The following is an 18590-nucleotide window of genomic DNA, read 5'->3' on the forward strand; positions in this document are numbered from 1 at the left end:
AAATGTACATGTATTTATGTTGATTTTATGTAATTAAAAATGACATTTGCACCATTTTTTACGAAAAGACTGAATGTACATGAATGTGTCAAATGGTGGAACTGTCAAAGAATGAGAAATATTAAATACTTTATCCACCTAGATGGCATGTAAGTGTACATATAGAAATAAATACTTTATTTTAATATATCACACGAAAATAGATTTGATTAGAGTTATCTCTAAATGTAATTTTTAATGTTTTTTTGCAATATTTGGCAGGACATATGCTGAAAAGTTTTCAAAATAATCTTTGACAAATTATGTAAAAATGGTTAAAACCCATGTTATTACACTAAACTAGATTATTACATTTTATTCCACATTCATTTTCTTGTATATAATTATATTTTTATGAAAAATATTGGTTACGCAAATTGAAAAAAAAAATTGGTAAATTGGTTACACCACATGACCATGTTGCTTCTAGAGTTAAAGGCCATTGTTTGTTGAATAAATTGTGACTGAAAATCAAGCATGACAGTCAACAAGTTCAGCAGAAGTGGTTTTATTTTTGTCAATGCTGAAGAAAAAAAAACTGAAGAGCTGATGAGGTTCATTCTCGTGTTACGCAGCATGTTTGAGCTTCAGCAAGAACCAATGAGGTTCATTCTCGTGTTACGCAGCATGTTTGAGCTTCAGCGAGAACCAATGAGGTTCATTCTAGTGTTATACTCAGCACGTTTGAGCTTCAGCAAGAATCAATGAGGTTCATTCTTGTGTCATACAGCACATTTAAGCTTCAGCAAGAACCAATGAGGTTCATTCTCGTGTTACGCAGCATGTTTGAGCTTCAGCGAGAACCAATGAGGTTCATTCTAGTGTTATACTCAGCACGTTTGAGCTTCAGCAAGAATCAATGAGGTTCATTCTTGTGTCATACAGCACATTTAAGCTTCAGCAAGAACCAATGAGGTTCATTCTCGTGTTACGCAGCACGTTTAAGCTTCAGGGAGAACCAATGAGGTTCAATCTCGTGTTACGCAGCATGTTTGAGCATCAGCGAGAACCAGTGAGGTTCATTCTCATGTTACGCAGGACATTTGAGCTTCAGCGAGAACCATTGAAGTTCATTCTCGCACGTTTGAGCTTCCACAAGAATCATTGAGGTTACATTGAACACTTGAAAAGAGTTCCAAATAATAGGTTAGTTTATATTACATTTTAATCAGCATCATAAACTAGTGATATTTGACTAAATTGGCCCCTAACAGAAAGGCTTGTAAAGGAGTCAATGTAACCGGTTACACCATTTGACATTACAGTTTAAAATCAAATTTGACAGGCATTATCATGGACACCTATGAAATCATGTGGCCTTGGTGGTAATATTTAAAAAGTTATTTTTAAAGTTAATAATCATTTTTATAATAATGATGAATTATCAATGTATTCCCGGGGTCATACCATTTGACCTTGCCATACCCTAAAATTGTCTGTATGCAGCCATTAGTTTCACCGGGGGTCCGTCTCTGTGATATAATTTCCCGTCACTTCGTCTTCTTACACAATATTAACAAAATTATTCCTTGAATGGTTGGTTACACCACCTTGACATTCAGGAATTTGACTTGACTCCCATGATTTCCCAAATTAATTATAATATTCAGAACAATGGTGTTCCATTTACTGCTAAATAGTTCTAATGTAAGAGTATGCCAAATGAGCTGATATGGTGTTTTATTGAGAATTTCACCTTTTTTAAACAAGATCAATTATTTGGTACCAACTTTTGACTGTTACACCACATAGACATTTTTGCAATCATCCCCCAAATATTCTTTTAAAAATGAATTAAAACCAGAAATTTTAGACTTGGTCCTCAAAAAAGAAAACGTATGCAAAATGTGACATTTTATTTTGAAAATGTAACCCTATTAAATTGAATTAAACCATATGGACAAAAAAAAAATAGTGCCACGTCATTGATCCAAATAAATGGGTTTATAGGTAGATTCAGTTATTGCAATTACTATTAGTAGTGTGTACATGGGGAAATGGGCTACAATAAAGTGCTAACAAAATGCCTCCTCAGCAGTTTCCCTAAACATGAGAAAATTCCCCAAATTGGGAGGCTGTGGGAAAAATACTTTTAATATGCAGGCAAATCAAAAACAATTTTGAAATGTTTTCAGCCCTGGAAAATTTGACATGAAATTGTCAAAGTTTAGAGCAGTAACAAATCTTTAAATTTCAGCTCCATAATTATAATGCTCTATGTGAGGTTTATGTACATGTAGAGATAAAGCTTTACCATCCGTTACAAACTAGAACTTCCAATAAATTCAAATAGAAACACAAAGCCTTGCGTTCATCTCCACAACCTCAAGAGGTTTATTAAAAGGTTTCACTCTCAAGTCACTTCCCTCACAGCAAGCAATGAGCAAATTAAAACTATAAGCTAGTCTTGTTTTTAGAGAGCGATCTCACTCTGCAGTTGAGATTAAAGTGTGTCTGATTCTGCAGTTCATTGTCAAATACAGCATCAACAGGTGAAGTCATCCATTTTTATGTGGCAAAGTCACAAGGTGGATATGGTCACAACTGTGATGCACTTTCTATTGTTTCAAATGTTTTTTGGTTAAAACAAGTTATGGAAACTAACCATGTGGGTCGGCATTTCTACTCGGCTATTTGTTATCCAGTGCGTTTAATATTGTTCAGAAATATCTTGATATAACATTCTGAATGATGACATCCTTACAATGCTAACATCAATGTCAAGTTAGACAACCAGTAACAACCTGTTTTGATTATGAGATTATAAACTTCAGATATTGCATGTAATTCTCTTCTGAAAGTGATTATGACTCATAATTAATACAAAGTGATAAGCAACCAAAGTCAAAAGAAATAAGGCAAGGAACACTTTCTGGGATTTTTACAGATTTATTTGTGAAACCAATGAAAGATTAGAATCGAAGCTTCTGGAAGAACCATTTGTTCTTGCCCGTCTTGTACCTGTTAAAGAAGAAATTCATTGCCATCACTATCACCCCATGTAAGACAATACATGCTTATATTGATAGTAGCAAAGCGAATATTACGTCTAGTCCACAAGATCAGACTGTTTCTACAGTCAGCATTCTGAACACTTGACAACAACACTATGAGTCAAAATCTGCCAGTCTTTTTTTTTTTGATAAAAGGAAGCCAATTATCTGTGCACTACACTATAATCCTTTATGTAACATGTAAGCATTAAAGATCCAATTTAATTGCAATTGTAAAATGAAGTAGTTCAGATGGATCTGTTGACAAACACATACCTCTCCTCAAACTTAACCTTGGCCTCTCTCCTGGCTTTGCGCTTCAGAGCAGGATCCCTGAAAACATCCTTGTTGACAACAGTTTTGTCCAGAGGAATGTCAACAGAGTATCTAAGGAGAGATGATGCATTGATTAGACAAACAAATGTACATAATAAAAATGTGCCTTGTTATAGTCAGCATTTATTAGACAGGGAAAAAAACACAATTTGCCAGTCAAGACCCAGAGACAAAATATTCTGTGACAAAAAAACTCTGAACATCAGAGCACACCCAGAGGCGCCACACAACTTTAACTCACAACTAGAAAGCTAATTTAAGACATAAAACCTGTTCTGGTTTAAAAACGTTGGCTTCAAGAGGAAATTGAGTGTGTAGAGCCAAAGTGATTTCAATTCAAGGATTTGCTCACATTCTTGATGCAACTGTTTTAAGTAGGGTCAAATGAAACCCTACATTTAAAAACCTCACAATATGTAAACCCCGTAAGAGGGCTATGAACCGGTTCAAAGAAAAAAAAGGCAAACATTTTTTAACATTTTCCCCAAATCAAGCTCAAATGGAGGTTTTTCACCAGCGAGAGATTTGATTTTCAGGAGAGATTTGTGTTCTGTACATCACTGTTAACGGTCACATCTGAGGCAGTAAGTCTATCAACTTATAGGTTACAAAGGATATTGCAGCTAAATGGGCACTCAGTTTTTACTGTCGTTTAATGTTTGGCAAAAAGCTTTTATTATAAAAGATGAAGTGTTTCGCACAGGCTGTATTGGCTATAACTAGACGAAAAATACCAGACAAAGACACTTCTCCGCTCCTCAAATACATGAAATATTAGCTTTTACACGCATTGTGTTTCGAATAAAGAAAACGCTGTACTTATTCAAATAACAAAAGTTTTTTTTATTTAGCCTTGCAAACATTTTGCCATTTGAGGATCCACTTAAGTTATGATGTTCAGTCACAAGTTAATAGTATAAAGTTCAACTCAAGAATTTTATTTTAAACAACAACATTATTAACCTGCATTTTTTCAGACTCAAACCATTTGCAGAACAATAATGTTACAGAAGGAACGCAAAACAGAAACGGTAAAATACTGATTCTGCTCTGAGTGAACGAACTGTATTTTTTTGTTTTTAAGCCTTGCAAATGAATGCCTAATTCAGACTACACGACTTTAAACGTCGGCAGATCACTGTGCTGTTCAGACTACATGACTTGCTGTCTGTAATCGGGAGTCATTGCGGTGTTCACACTACGTGACACGTAAATGATCTGCAACACGGGCACAAACCACACGAGCTGACAACAACTGTCACCCAACGACTCGATCCCGTCCCCAAACCACGTTTTGTCACGAAAACAAACGCAAGAAGTGGAGAGGGAAATGACAGGAAACAGGAGTGGTTTATTTGAAAATGGACGTCGGGAAGAAATTAGCGCTGCAAGTTGTTTGCGTGAGGAGCGATTTTGAAAAAGTTTACACAAAGATTGACGAGCGCTGAACACCCACTGATTTGCCCCCTATAAAAAGCCCGACCAGTCGGCGAGGTTGTTGACTTGCAAATCAGGCTTAAATTCCTGTTGTGTGAACTTAGTGCTAACTGCATAAGCTCCATCCATAAAGCGGCACAATCAGTCTGGTAAACCGTATGTGACGGTCAGCAAGGAGCACTTAAATCACAAATGGTCCACCAACTAGACAATACTTCAACTAAAACCACACTTCAACCTCAATCATTCATCATGAAGTTGCATCTATACTATATAGACTGCCGCTCAACTTTGTGGTTAGTAGCACATTAAATTGATAAAAAGTGACCGTAAAGAAATATTACAAAATACTTAGGCTACATTTCAAATAAACACTGTTCTTTTGAACATATATATATATATATATATATAGATAGGGGGGGAAAAGCATGGTTTTCAAAATAATAAACAGCATGACTTTCCAACATTGATGAATGTCTCTTGAGCAGAAAATCAGTATAATTTAGATTATATTACAGTATTGCTGTTTTTATTATATTTTTAATCAAATAAATACAGCCCTGGTGAGTATAAGAGACTTGACTCATATGAGAGCAAGCATTGCTCTGAACCTGCACAGGATGTACATACCTGGTTGGCATGAGGTGGTTGTAGTTGAACACCTTCACAAAGGCCTTGATCTTGGACCTTTTGGCAACCTTCTTCTTGCCCATGGTTGCTGTGACTTTACGAGGATAACGGTCGATGCCTGCGACCAGAGCGTGGCTGTAAGGACGGTCTGTGGTGCCATCATCAATGTTCTGAGAGGAGGAATAAGAAGAGCACAACACGGTCAATATAAACAATCATTAAGATGTTATGATTCTATACAAATGTAACCCCGGAAGCCATCTTTCCCTGAAGATGGAGATGTTAAATGGAAGTACCTTGACAATCACAGCCTTGCGTCCGGCATAACGTCCAGCCAGGACCATCACCACCTTGCCAGGTTTCATAAACTTGCCCATCTCTGAAAAACATGAGTAAGAATGTAACATTAGCACCAAGAGCAAAACCAGAATACAAGACACCAAGTAGCACAATACAAGCTGCTTAACGATCTCCAAACCCGTTGTAATGGGCAAAATAATTAGGCAACCGTTACCATAGTTAAAACTAAGCTATACATGTAATTTGTCTCTGACTTTGGGGCACCACATTTAGTCTAGATACGGCAGCTTACAGCACTATGCTAACTGTACAGCTATTTTAAACCCAGAGTTTAAACATATCTTAACCATTTTATAATGGAACAATTTCATCTTCTTCACATATTCATTTGTATATTGCACGCGAGCTATAATGAACGTATGCAGCCGCTAGTGCCTCAGCACGGCCAGGAAAGCTATCATGTTAGAAGGCAGAGACGGAGTGACTATTAAACCCATCATCTCCAAGTCTCAACGTAATATTCAGACAATAAACACTTCAAATAAGCAACAGGGATATTCTCTCTCTATGTGACATGAAATAACCCCCCATAGGTTTTATATCTTTGTCGATGTTCATGGATTATTTCTCGTGTATAAAACTTACTGATGGTGCTCTATGGCCGACGACAACAGGAAAGGAAGTAGAAAGCGCGATCGTGACCCTTGACACCCGCGGCAAGTGACGTACTTCCGTCGATTTGTACACTTGGGTAAAACAGAATAAATGTTGAATAAATACAGATGCACATAAAAAGTTTGGGATATGCGATGTAGCCTACTCAGGATTAGGCAAAAATAAGAAATACCTTCCTTTTAATTCACACGTGTGTAATTAAATTCAATGGTAATTCTGTTTCAATTCCACGAATAAAAATACAAATGGTGCGTTCATTAAATGCATAATATGTTATTGTCAAAACATTATAATTATTGTATTATTTTATATTTATATCTAATGTTTGTGGAAATACCTCAAACGATTATAATAATGTGGTTATTGTGGGTTATTCATAATGGAAAATATAATGTATTATTAAAACCTACACTGAATACATTTCTTATTTCATTCTATTTTTATTCTAATTCCCCAATTTTACAACCAACACACAGTTCTTCATCTTACTACCCAATTTAAATTCAGAAACTGCCAAACCCATTGTCAATTCTAACAACCAACCCTGGGTGATATTAAACATACCTGAGATATTATTATTATTTTGTTTGTTTGTTTTAAATCCTTTTAGAAATCAGTTATAATTATGTATGAGATTAAATTAAACTATTAGTATTAGTAGACCAAATGTATTTTGGAAACCATTCATTTATTAATTACATTATTTTAATTAAATTATTATTTTTTATAAGAAAGAAAGTAAGAATTGAAGAGAATGTGACTGCACCAGATTCAAAGAGCATCCAGAACATTTAATCCATGAAATCACTGAAAAGACACCATCATTACATCTAAAAATGATGGCACAATTATAAAAAAGTGAATTTAATTGACACTGATTTGAAATTATAGAAAGACTATTTAGGTCTAAGTACAGGTACAAAGATAGCAACATTTCTGAAATAGATATGGGGGGGGGGGGGGGGGGCAAACAGATTGAGATCAAAATATTCATATATTCATATATTCAGGGGGGGGGAGACTACATTAAATAAAAATGACTAATTGAACAGGACTAATAAATGCATCACAACCATTCCTCCATATTCTAATGGTTTTGAATACCAAATCAATTTACAGTAAACTGTAATAAACAGTCCCTTCTTACTGGATGATGGTTTCAGTAAATCGGGATTTAGGGGTTAAAGAATGTGGAATCTAGAATCAGAATGTGTACAGTAGCAGGATACAATTTCAATGATTGTAGTACATTCAATATTTCATTGCAGTAAAGAAGAATTGACAAGACATGGAAACAGGTATTCAAGCAAAGCCTCTGAACACTGGCATAGAATAACAGACCATAAATAATTCAGACAGCATATCAGTTTCAAATTCAGCAAATTTGTTTGATGCGCTTCCTCCTACAGCGAACAAGCAGCACTACCACAAGATTCAGTTTTCTACAATCAGTTTTACAGTGTCAACTGGCTGAAATGAGCAAGTTTGTGGAGAGTAGAATCCAGTGATTTACACACACCAATGAGCATCTCTTCGTCTTTTCAGAATGACCTGAGTGTGTTGATTGCATGCATGGTCTCCTCAGAAAGCCATACGAACACAGAGCAGCAATGACACAGATATGATATGCACTGTCCAAGTGTTTCAAATATAATATGACAATATAATGCAAATGGAAACCAGAAAAACATCTTATGATGTGTCTGTGAAGCACTGTACAGTGATGTGGTACAAGCTCAGGAAATGAGTGCATTTAGCTACATAACATTGCATAAACATTTTGTTTATAACAAAAACATTTTTTAAACCATTAAGTTACTAATTTGCAACTATCGGGTGTGTGTGTGTTATATATACGTAGTGTATATAGTGTATGTTTTATATATATACACACACATACACTGTAGTAGTGCATCTCAAACATTTGCAATGGCCCTTGAAAAGAGCTCAAGTAATAAATCCTTAATGTAATGTGGTTGATTTTGGTAAAAAGCTAGACACAACAAACCCCCTCAAAAGGTTACGTGGAGGCAGTCACATGCTTACCCAAAATTACCAAATATGTTTTTGCTTAGAAAGCATCTTTGATATTTTTCAGCTGCCTGACAGCCAAGTCTACAGGAAGGCTGAATTTGAGATGGCTGAGGCGGCCCAGGATTCGCAGGGCACCTTCAAAGCCTGTCTGGGCCATGTAGCTCCAGGGCTGGTAGTGTGAGTGTATGAGCGTCCCGGACTTACACAGCAGGTTAAACCATGACACAAGCCTCTGCTCATTGAGAGCCATGCACACCAAGGCCTTAAACTCAGAGTCTGCGCTACGTTTGAATCGTCCGTGCTCTTTCAGAACTGTATGGATGGCCCATAACAGAGACTGCTTGGGTGTGACTGTCACAGGACCGCCCCCTACGGGCAAACTGAAGGATTGCGAGAGCTGTCGGGCAGGTGATTCCACGAACGCCTGGCCGTTTTTGGAATGATAGTACTTGACGAAAAGTTCCCAAGGATGCAGGGACTGAGGAGAAGAGCTGAAGGGCAGCAGGCAGGAAATGGGGGCAAGGACCAGGCTCATGCCCTGAGAAGGAGCATATATTCCGTGGGCCAGCAGGTCCCGGAGCGCAAAGGCTAGCTCTTTACGCACCAAAGCGGTGAGTTCGTCCCGAGGTCCTTCCGGCGACACGCAGGTGGAGTGGCTGACCACATGTTCCTCTTGAGAGCTGGGCTGCTGGCGGGAGGCTTGCAGACGCACACACTCCACGGCTCCTTCGAGTTTCTGCAGCAATGGGCCGTAATCTTGAGCTTCGGCACCCTGAGACCACATGTTCTGGGGCACGTGGCCTGCAGAGCATCCGAACTGGCTGAGAGCAAAGATCTGCAGAACCGCTAAGGCTTTCTGGATGAGCTGAAGCCCGGTTTCCCGCATCCTCTGGGCTTGTTCGGGATCCACTTTGGATGGGGAAGAAAAGGGATTTAAAGTTACACGCCTTAGCTTTAAAATCGAATAAAATGGTATTATAAAGTGAAGTATAATTACCTCGCTTCATCCCTCCAGTGGCTCCAGTGTTTGGTCCGGCTGCTTGGGCCTGCTGGCTCTTCACATCATCATTTAACAGAGGGTTCCCCACTTCATCTGCGAGGAGCATGATCAGGACAGTGAACCTTAATGTATTTATTTTACTGTACATAGGCACATCAAACTCAAAGGTAACAAAGGTCAGAATTTATGCACAGGAAACTGCAGATAGATAGTGGCATAAGAGTCAATAAGATACACTGCCATTCAAAAGTTTAGGGTTAGTAAGATTTATTTTTTTAAGTAATACTTTTTAAATTATACTAATACTTTTATTTAGCAAAGATATAATTACAAATATATAATATTACAAAAGATTTATATTTCAAATAAATGCTGTTCATTTGAGCTTTCAGTTCATCAGAGAAACCTGAAAAAAATGATCACGGTTTCCACAAAAATGTTAAGCAGCACAACTGTCTTTAACATTGATTGATAAGAAATATTTCTTGATCAGCAAATTAGAATGATTTCTGAAGGGTCATGTGACACTGGAGACTGGAGTAATTATGCTGCAAATTAAGCTTTGCCATCACAGGAATAAATTACATTTTAAAATATATTAAAATAGAAAACTTTTATTTTGAATTGTAATAATGCTGTTTTTACTGTATTTTTAATCAAACAAATTATTCTTGCTGAGCCAAAATTCTTACCGACCCCAATGTTTTAAACATTAGTGTATGAGAGAGTCCCAAATAAATAAAAGAAGAAAAATCTTAAAACTTTTATACCATTTTCAAGAAATTTTGAAATATGTGAACTCTAAACATATCATGGAGAGCAACCATCAAGAAAATGAATGACCTCTCTATGATATCACTTGCAGTTGTTGTTTTTTCTGCATGTTGGTCTAACCACATGACTTTGATTTAGCAGACAAACGTCATTTCAAATATTAATAAGCAATGAAGCAATGTTTCTTTTTAGAAAAAATAATAAAGTATGCAAAAAAACTTAAGGTTCTTTTAAAGGATATTCTCTTAACGGTATCAGTTCAGTTTTATAATTATTTACTCTACTTCCTCCCCCAAAAAACATGCTTATCAAAGAAGAAGTATATTGAGGTCACTGTACATACAATATATAAAAAAAATTACATTGGAAAGTATTTTTGAATAAATTAAGAGAAAAATAAGCATCACATCATTAGCCCAAAGCAGACGTCCTCACCCTGTATGAAGTTAATGAACATCTCCAGGTCTCTGATTTGGGTCTTGAGCTGCTCAACCAGCTGCTCTTTGACTCGAGCTGGGTTGACTATCTGAGCTATGGCAGAGTCCACTCTCTGTCGGAGCTCCTCTGGTGTGAGGTTCCCAATGTCTTCGTTCAGATTCACATCCAGCTTCTTTATTAGCTCATCAATGATCACCTACAATGTTGAAGCGAACAGATGCTAAATAAACCCCAACAATGGTTTAAGGGTAAGGACTCACAACTTCTAATGACTTTCAGAATGATGTCAACGATATGAGAGAGTTTTATAGTCATACCCTCTGCCTCTCCATGACGACAGACTGAGGCAGTGAGTCATAGCTGCCCTCCTGGTAGGCGAAGCGTTCCAGGTCGTCGAGTTGGGTCTTCAGCTGGAAAATCAGTTCCTTCTGCTTCTTTCTCTGCGCTTCCAAGCGCTCCCTCTTCTCCCTTTCACTCTGTGGATTATAAAAGCATAAACACAACTTTAAAAAAAACTAAAGTCAACCTTAAAATAACCACAATGTTTACATTATAGCTAGCTGAATATATTTGCATATGCTCCATAGAAGGATAATGAGCTTTTAATTGGTTTGCTTCATTCTTATCCCGACATGCAATGCAATTCAGAAGACATAACTATACATAGCTAGCTATACACAAAACGTGGCCTTAGTTTAACTATAATCCTGTAAATGTCTACACTTAATAGGCTCTACAAAATGATACTGATTAATACAAAAAAGAAAAAGAGATAACAAAACCAAACCTAGTGTGAATTGTTTCATATTAGAAATACTTCAAATTAACACTAAGGTTTAAAGAAAACACTGGACAAGGGTCATGCTCATGCTGTAGTACTCACCAATTCATCCTGCAAGCAAAGAGTGCAGAGGAGGAAATAAGGAGAAAGGAAGGCATTTGAATGGCAGTAACAAGATACTCCAGCATATGAGAAGGAACGGGAAGAAATACAGGGAAAGAGTGACTTTCAAATGTTCCCAGTGCTTACTGTGATTTTTATCACAATACTGTGCTGAATATTTTAAAGGGCGTGTTGATAAGGACAAAAAATAATATTTTTAACAAAAGAGATGCAGACAAATTGAATGCTGATTCCCGAGGGCAAGCACAGGTACTTTGTATAGGCGGATTATGTGTGGGTGGGGGTTTGTCTTGCTGTTGGTGCATGTGAATATTGTTAGAAGCTACTGAGGAGAAGAACTGAAGCAGGCAGGCCTATTAAAAACAAAACAAAACTGATGGCACTGTATATTAGGAGTTTTCAAACAGGGGTCCATGGAAAAATGCAGAGAAAAACAGTAAATAAATAATAATGCTGAACTTAGCTGCTTCCAGCTTGGCCAAGCTGGTTTAAATCCCCGAAAAACAGCAGGTCTTAGCTGACTTCAGCAAGTCTAGCTGGACTCCCAGCCTAGCCAAGCTTTAGCTGGATAGCCAGCTGGTCCTTCTGCCCAAACACTATGGATCGCCTGACCAGCTACTCATCCCTTACAACAGAATAGTCTGACCCCACTGAGAGACCAGCTAACTATCTTGGGCAGGTTTAATGTGTGTGTTTTTCCCCTGCCTGCACGATAGAGATCGGATCCACTACGACAGTAAACAATGAAACTCACAGAGTTTTCGAGCATCTGAGCATCTTGTGATCTGCACCCGATGACATGAGGGCATCCTTTGAAAGCAAAGTCCTCCAGCTCCAGCAGCATCCGCTCTTTCTCGTCGCCCTGCGCGTGGACGATCTGTTTCAGTCGAAACTGCACTTGAGCGAAGTGAGACGTTAACGCGAGGAGCGATGAATTCAGCTGCTCCTGCTCATCCTCTAGCTTCCGCACCCTGACTACCATGTCTGCATCGCCGGACAACACGGAACCAGCCTGCGTGCTCCTCTTCCACTGCTCATCCTCCGGGCTGGCCACGGCTCCCACGGGCGCCCAGCGCTCCCCGGCTCCCGCGAAGGCAGCTTCGCTGTCGGAAGTGGACAGATCCTCCGTCGACATCTGATTGACAGTTGAAGTAGACAGCCTGGCTGCCCTTTTACACAAAACAACTTCGATCAACTTAATTGATGCGCAGTTTTTTTATGTGAATTCAGAATATACGCAACTGCTCCTTCAGCAGGTGCAGCGCGGTGTAATACTTACGTCTACAGAAAACATTGCAACGTAATCAAAAGGACTAAGATCATGCTGTAATATGGAACCAAAGCACCAGAGTTCCAACAGAGACGTGCCGTTCTATCAATATGTTCTATGTATCAACGAATGTGTGGGCAGGATGTTTACGTAAGTGCGTAATGACGTCAGCGAAACGCACAGTTCAATCAGTTTGTTGAGCGTTTCTGTCCATATTTACTCTTCCTTCAATTCTCTCTCTGTTTGTTTTAATGCAACGCCCTACGTGTCAGTGTATTGGACTGCGTGTAAAACACACCCTATGATTTTTCTGCCCCAGCAGAGATTTTTATTACATGGCACCACCGACCAGGGAGATTTGATAAATAATTATCCAGCAACCGTAAAGGTTTCTTTGTCAGTTGGGTGTCCTGCTGGTTTCTGGTTGACCACTAGGTGAGACAAGCAAATAAGCTTAGGCTGGTTTCTTTCTTTCAAAAGTTGTACAAGGAGTAGGCTACTTATGACATAATACAGGAAAGAAGGAATATTTGTACTTTACATTTTTTTAATTTGTCAAGTTCCTCAAAAGTGACCTGCATAAGAATTAAATAAATCATTCGACGTTATATCGATGTGATGTCACTAGGGGTCGCACTTGACTTGGGAGCTCCATGCAAAACCTCGGATCATAGACTGTAATAAAACACCTCTGATACGCATTTTCGCTAATGTATTTCTGGATGCGGTCGACATCTGTTTTACACAACTGATCCGCGGCTGTATCACAAACACATTTACTTACTATTTGTATTTCAAATCCAGAAGTTAAAAGCAACTTTTATTTAAAAAAAAAAAAAGTTTGTCACTGCAGTGCGATTCTCTTTGTACACATGATACCGGTACACTCTTTAATGGACGTATTAAACAATTTAAACGTATTATTCAATACATTACTTCTATATTAAGTTGCTCAAGCAAATTATTTCAAAATAATTTTGAAAAGCAATCCATTTTACTCATCCTCCAAAGAAGAGAGACACATGGCATGAGTGTAAACACATTTTAGCTCAAAAAACAGTTTTTTTTTTCTTTCAAAGTAAAATTTCTATGAATAAGGTTTTTTGATTGTAGTGTCTGAACAAGTATAGACACGTTTGAAAACATTTCACATATGTTTTAGTGCTTTAGCATGCTATACAATGAGTACAGTTAGCTCTTAACTGCTGGATCATGCTAGTTTTTCAAACTTGTGGGTCTGGGGTGATTTGTGCCAAAGGGTCTGGGTTAAGTTGTGCCAGATCCAGGCCACCTATACCTACATACTCACAGGGGATAATCTAAGTGAGGAGATGGGCATGCCTCATCATCAGTGTTTGACTTAGGCCTACCTACCATTTGTTTAATTTAGCTAACACTGATTTCAGTTTTGAGTTTGCACTATGTTATTAAAGAGAAGTTTTATTAAGTTTTTAAGTGGCCTAAATCACAGGATGTTTAGAAATTAGCATAGTCACTTTATTCTTATATGTTACATAATTGACAGACAGCATTCTATGTCAAAAGGCATCTATTGCCAAAGCCTTTTTGCCTGAAATGATTCACAAATATCATAAATTGTGTTGCTATGGTGCTCTAAATGGTTGCTAGGGCGTGGCTTGATAGCTTCACAATGATCCTGAGAGACTGATAGGTCGTCTGAGTAAAATGAGCCCGCCCTCTTGTCTCTGTGACACTGTGATCCAGAGTTATGTTCAATACAAAATCCCTATGCAATTTACCATATTGGAAAAACGCATGCTATGGTATTCTAACAGTTTAATAGGGTGACAATATCTAAATAAACCTTCAATTAGTAATTTTGTATTGAATTTGTCTTGCTTTTATATAGGCTAGCATTACAGTTCATAACATTAACATGTTCTGTTTTACTTCAGAAATCACTGGCACAATTTACCCCCAATGTATTCCCCCAATGGCACAACTTACCCCACACCAGGGGCAAGTTGTGCCACGAGACCACTTTTTTTCCCAAAAGCTATATTTCTGAAACAATTTATTTCAGATCCAAAGTTATTGTTCTCAGGGATGCACCACATCCTGAAATATATGTACATCCTTAAGTTGAAGGCATTATTGTCATGGCCTCACTTTAAAGTCACTTTGAGTAAAAACTGGCACAACTCACCCCACTTTCCCCTATTCAATAAATCTGTCATGTCACAAATAACTTGTTTTTCCACCTCCACGAATGAGACGAGTGTCGTTCATTATGCCGCCTTGTTGAAGTAGGCCTAAATTGTAGTTTCCCTTGCTGTACCCCGGTCTTAAAGTAAAAAGATGGCTGTGAAAAATAGTAGTATTTAATTAAATGCATTTATGATCACATGACTACATTTTCATGTCAATTTGTGTTCATTTTGAACTATGATCGGTGCGTAACAATCGCTGCTGTATACGCATCCATCCGCGTGCAGTGTGAAAGCTCCCTGTTAACATGGGTACGTATACGGAGAAAAATACACACTGCAAACGTATGTGTGAAACGGGCGTCAGTTGTTTGGCCTGTGCACGCATGCTGAAGCAGCGTTTGTAGATAGTACATGCACTCATAGACCTTATTCAGAGCAGCGCCATTACAGGTATGAACAGGATAAGACTTGTTTTCAACAATGGCATCAGCTGTAAAAAGCCGTTTAAAGCTGCTGGATCACTAGGTTTCCACAGCTCAATTTGTCTGGATTTTTTATTTTATTTTTTTTAACTGAAATTTCTTGGAAAGATATTTTTGCAGTGTTTCGTCAGCACAATTACATAACAGTACAACCCACTGTGCAGAGATGCATGTCTATCCCTCACAGCCTCGCTTTCATTCCCGTTGAAAAGGAGAAAGGGGATTCTTAGCTTGAAGCCAATGGGGCTGTCGGCAAGAACAGGTATCAAGGTCTTTACTTTACATCCAAGCATGGTATTGTGTGTGTATGTGTGTGTGTGTGGTTTCTACAAAAGAACAGAAATACAGAGTTTTAGTTTATAATACACAATGCCATATCAGATTTATGGTAACTGCCAATGTTACATTGAATTCACAGGAAATAAAGTAATTGAAACAATACATGAGGCCATCTACTCATACTACAAGATCATCAAATACACATCTAAATAACTAAAGAACATGCCTAAGCATGAAATATAGCAAGCATAAAAATAAATACATTTAGGACAAACTTAAGAAATACCGAATAATATTAAGTATCAAACAAAGGAACTTGGACAATTACGCACACGCAGGAAAAAACAAAGAAAGGAGAAAAACTCAGTTCTCTGCACAGTACATCCATGTGCAACAGAAGGAAGATGCTGTGGACACAGGTGCAGTTATTAAAGCCTGATAGGCCCTGTCCCAAATGGCACCCTAAGCACTCGCGGTCTTCCTCTGAGTCCGCATTTTTGTGACGTAACGCAGCTTTGACTGTTGGGAAGAAGTCTGCTGTGGAGCTCACATCAGTGCGGGCTCTGCAAAAGTGCGCATCGAGGGCGCAAATCGACTGCATAGGGGGCGCTTGCGAACACCCTTCTGAGACCTAAAATGGCAAATGGGACACCCTACGGTCTCACGGATTTAACAGACACACACGTGGCAGCCATTGTAAGTCCACAAGACCGAAAGTGCTTATGAAGTGTGCCATTTGGGACAGGGCCATAGAGTCCTAATTGGCTTAATCAGGTGAGTGGAGCTAGAAGTTAATAGTAAAATTCACGGGCTAAGAGGGGTCTGGTACATGCTTTGCACCTTGCAGCTTAGGGACACAAAAACTTCTCAACACCTGTAAAAATCAAAGTTGACTCTTTTGTCAATAAGGTCTATGGGAATAAGGAAGCATGGCCGTGAGAACGTTGCGTTCGTGACTTCTTTTTTTAAAAAAGGAAGTCACTCCAGTTGCTCCCCGCCCTGGTCCTTCTGCCGTCAAACACAAGACCACAAGCTCTGGAGGCGATTTAGGGGCTTTAATGGAACCATTTCCCCTGGGTGAATCCTCTCAGGCCTTCCATTCACAAACACACTTCTTTCATGGTCAAGTTCAGGATGATGAGTTCGGCAGTTCCCCTGAGCGTGAACTTAATTTCTTATTCAGTGCTCGTGATGAGAATAAGATGTCAAACGTAGCATCGGGAGGTTAGCGTTTGCCTTCTGATTCGGAAGACTCAGCTGGGCCCCACCATCAGGTGTGGTTGCTTGCGTAGACTAGGTCTGACACTGAGATGGCTGCTGCCGCGAACATGCAAACTGCTGCCTGCGGTTAGATGAGTGGTTCCTGGGCTCGGAACGCCGCTTTCAGCCGCAGTCTGCCCCAGTGCATGAGGAGCCCACAAAGTCGTAGAAGACATCTTTTACTGCCAGAACACGCTTCACGGGTTCTTCCACCCTCACTACCCTTGATGTTGGGGCATTCATGGAATACTCAGACATTCTGCAGGCACAGATGCACTGCAAACGCCGCTCCCTGGAGGTATCATCTGAGATTCTGTCCGAAGCCACGTCGTCCATGAAGACAAGAACTTGCAGCGCTGCTGGACAGGCCGCCTACACCCTTCATGCCACGAACATGCACAAAGGTGCATGCATGTTAAGCGCTGTTGTTTAGTGGAGCACCTGGGAAACGAAGAACAAAAGCCAATCAACGAAATGGCGCTACCTGATTAAACCGGTAGCGTGTGAGCAGCTAGACCGTCTCCAGCACATCGCTGACCAACTGGCTTGACGCTTTTGCCGCTCCATTGAAGCGCTAACCAGCGCAAGTCACTGGTCTCATTTGAAATCGACATAAGCGCAACATCATGATATGTGAACATTAAAGGGGGTATGTGGTGAACCTATCTCGAATAGTGTCGAGGTAAACTGTACACAATGGTAATTGCAAGCTTTTCAATACACACTGCGCCACCACTATAAAAATGGCCATGCATTTACTAAAGCTGTAGAAATATAAAAGTATGGTATTTATTGTTAATATTGCTATCACTGGCCTATTGCCTAGTAAATATTGGGTAAAAAAAATGTTTTATTGCTTAAATGCAACAACTTATGTACCTAATCTTCAGACCAAGTCTGCAAAACTGTAAGCACATTATATGCTTTACCCTCAGTTTGCAATTGTAAAACAAACTTTTTGCAAAATGCATTAGACACATCATTCAAAACTAACAGCTCTTGTTTCATTTGGGAAACACTGTTACAGTCAGTTGAGGACTCTTTTTGAAGATGGGCCTCAAGGTTGGGGGCCTGCAGGCGTCCTCTGTCAGCAAAACATGCCTGGAGCTCGGCCCGGCATACTCTCACGTGATCTTGAGGCCGGGCTCATGCCAAAAGTTCTCGCTACTCTATTTTAGGGATCAGGTGGTAACCTTGCAAGCGCTCCCTTGTGATGAGCCAGACCCAGCCGTATCATTGCTGTGTCTGGTACATGCCCTGCGTGTTTACTTGGACCACACTGAGAGCTTCAGATGATGATAACATGCTCTTTTTTGTCCATGTGAGTTCCCTGTGTCTGGTGAAACCTGTGCATGTTTCTAAACTTCAGCACTCATTGGTGGCCAAGTTCGGTGGAGGAATTTTATAAAAACATTTTATAAAAATTATGCCCCTGTGTTTTTCCCTGGGAAGAGCTTTGCCCTGTCACCAGTCACTGTGTCTGTAGTGCTCCTCCCTCTTCAAGTAGGACCTACCACAGGGACTTTTTTTTCCATGTGTGGTACTTCCTAGTGAGAAAGTCCATGTGA

The 18590-nt window shown here is 39.1% G+C and overlaps 2 protein-coding genes across 3 annotated transcripts; both read right to left on the reverse strand.

The window, feature by feature from the left end:
• Positions 1-2908: 2908 nt before the first annotated feature.
• Positions 2909-6563, reverse strand: rpl27 (ribosomal protein L27). Its single transcript, XM_079610237.1, has 5 exons — positions 6381-6563; positions 5732-5814; positions 5436-5605; positions 3309-3419; positions 2909-3000 (listed from the first exon to the last, which is right to left on the reverse strand). The coding sequence occupies exons 2-5, from the start codon at positions 5810-5812 to the stop codon at positions 2952-2954; spliced, it is 411 nt and encodes a 136-aa protein (XP_079466363.1). The 5' UTR covers positions 5813-5814; positions 6381-6563; the 3' UTR covers positions 2909-2951.
• A 619-nt stretch (positions 6564-7182) lies between these two features.
• Positions 7183-13053, reverse strand: rundc1 (RUN domain containing 1). Of its 2 annotated transcripts, XM_079628760.1 has the most exons (6): positions 12840-13053; positions 12315-12729; positions 10974-11132; positions 10654-10852; positions 9442-9537; positions 7183-9353 (listed from the first exon to the last, which is right to left on the reverse strand). In XM_079628760.1, the coding sequence occupies exons 2-6, from the start codon at positions 12693-12695 to the stop codon at positions 8482-8484; spliced, it is 1707 nt and encodes a 568-aa protein (XP_079484886.1). In that variant the 5' UTR covers positions 12696-12729; positions 12840-13053; the 3' UTR covers positions 7183-8481. The 2 variants fall into 2 exon arrangements, with proteins under 2 accessions (XP_079484886.1, XP_079484885.1); XM_079628759.1 differs by having other exon boundaries at positions 12315-12965.
• Positions 13054-18590: the final 5537 nt, after the last annotated feature.

Source organism: Phoxinus phoxinus (genome assembly GCF_949152265.1).
Source record: "Phoxinus phoxinus genome assembly, chromosome: 1".
NCBI classification, from domain to species: domain Eukaryota; kingdom Metazoa; phylum Chordata; class Actinopteri; order Cypriniformes; family Leuciscidae; genus Phoxinus; species Phoxinus phoxinus.

Bases quoted from the DNA above. Each gene is read 5' to 3' on its own strand.
- rundc1 (XM_079628760.1), bottom strand. From the start codon at position 12,695: ATGTCGACGGAGGATCTGTCCACTTCCGACAGCGAAGCTGCCTTCGCG. The intron at 10,853-10,973 runs GTATGACTATAA...TCAACATTGTAG, and splicing joins TCGTCATGGAGAGGCAGAGG to GTGATCATTGATGAGCTAAT. The intron at 9,538-10,653 runs GTGAGGACGTCT...TGCTCCTCGCAG, and splicing joins GTTCATTAACTTCATACAGG to ATGAAGTGGGGAACCCTCTG.
- rpl27 (XM_079610237.1), bottom strand. From the start codon at position 5,812: ATGGGCAAGTTTATGAAACCTGGCAAGGTGGTGATGGTCCTGGCTGGA. The intron at 3,420-5,435 runs GTATGTACATCC...ATCTCTCCTTAG, and splicing joins AACCACCTCATGCCAACCAG to ATACTCTGTTGACATTCCTC. The intron at 3,001-3,308 runs GTATGTGTTTGT...CTTCTTTAACAG, and splicing joins AAGGTTAAGTTTGAGGAGAG to GTACAAGACGGGCAAGAACA.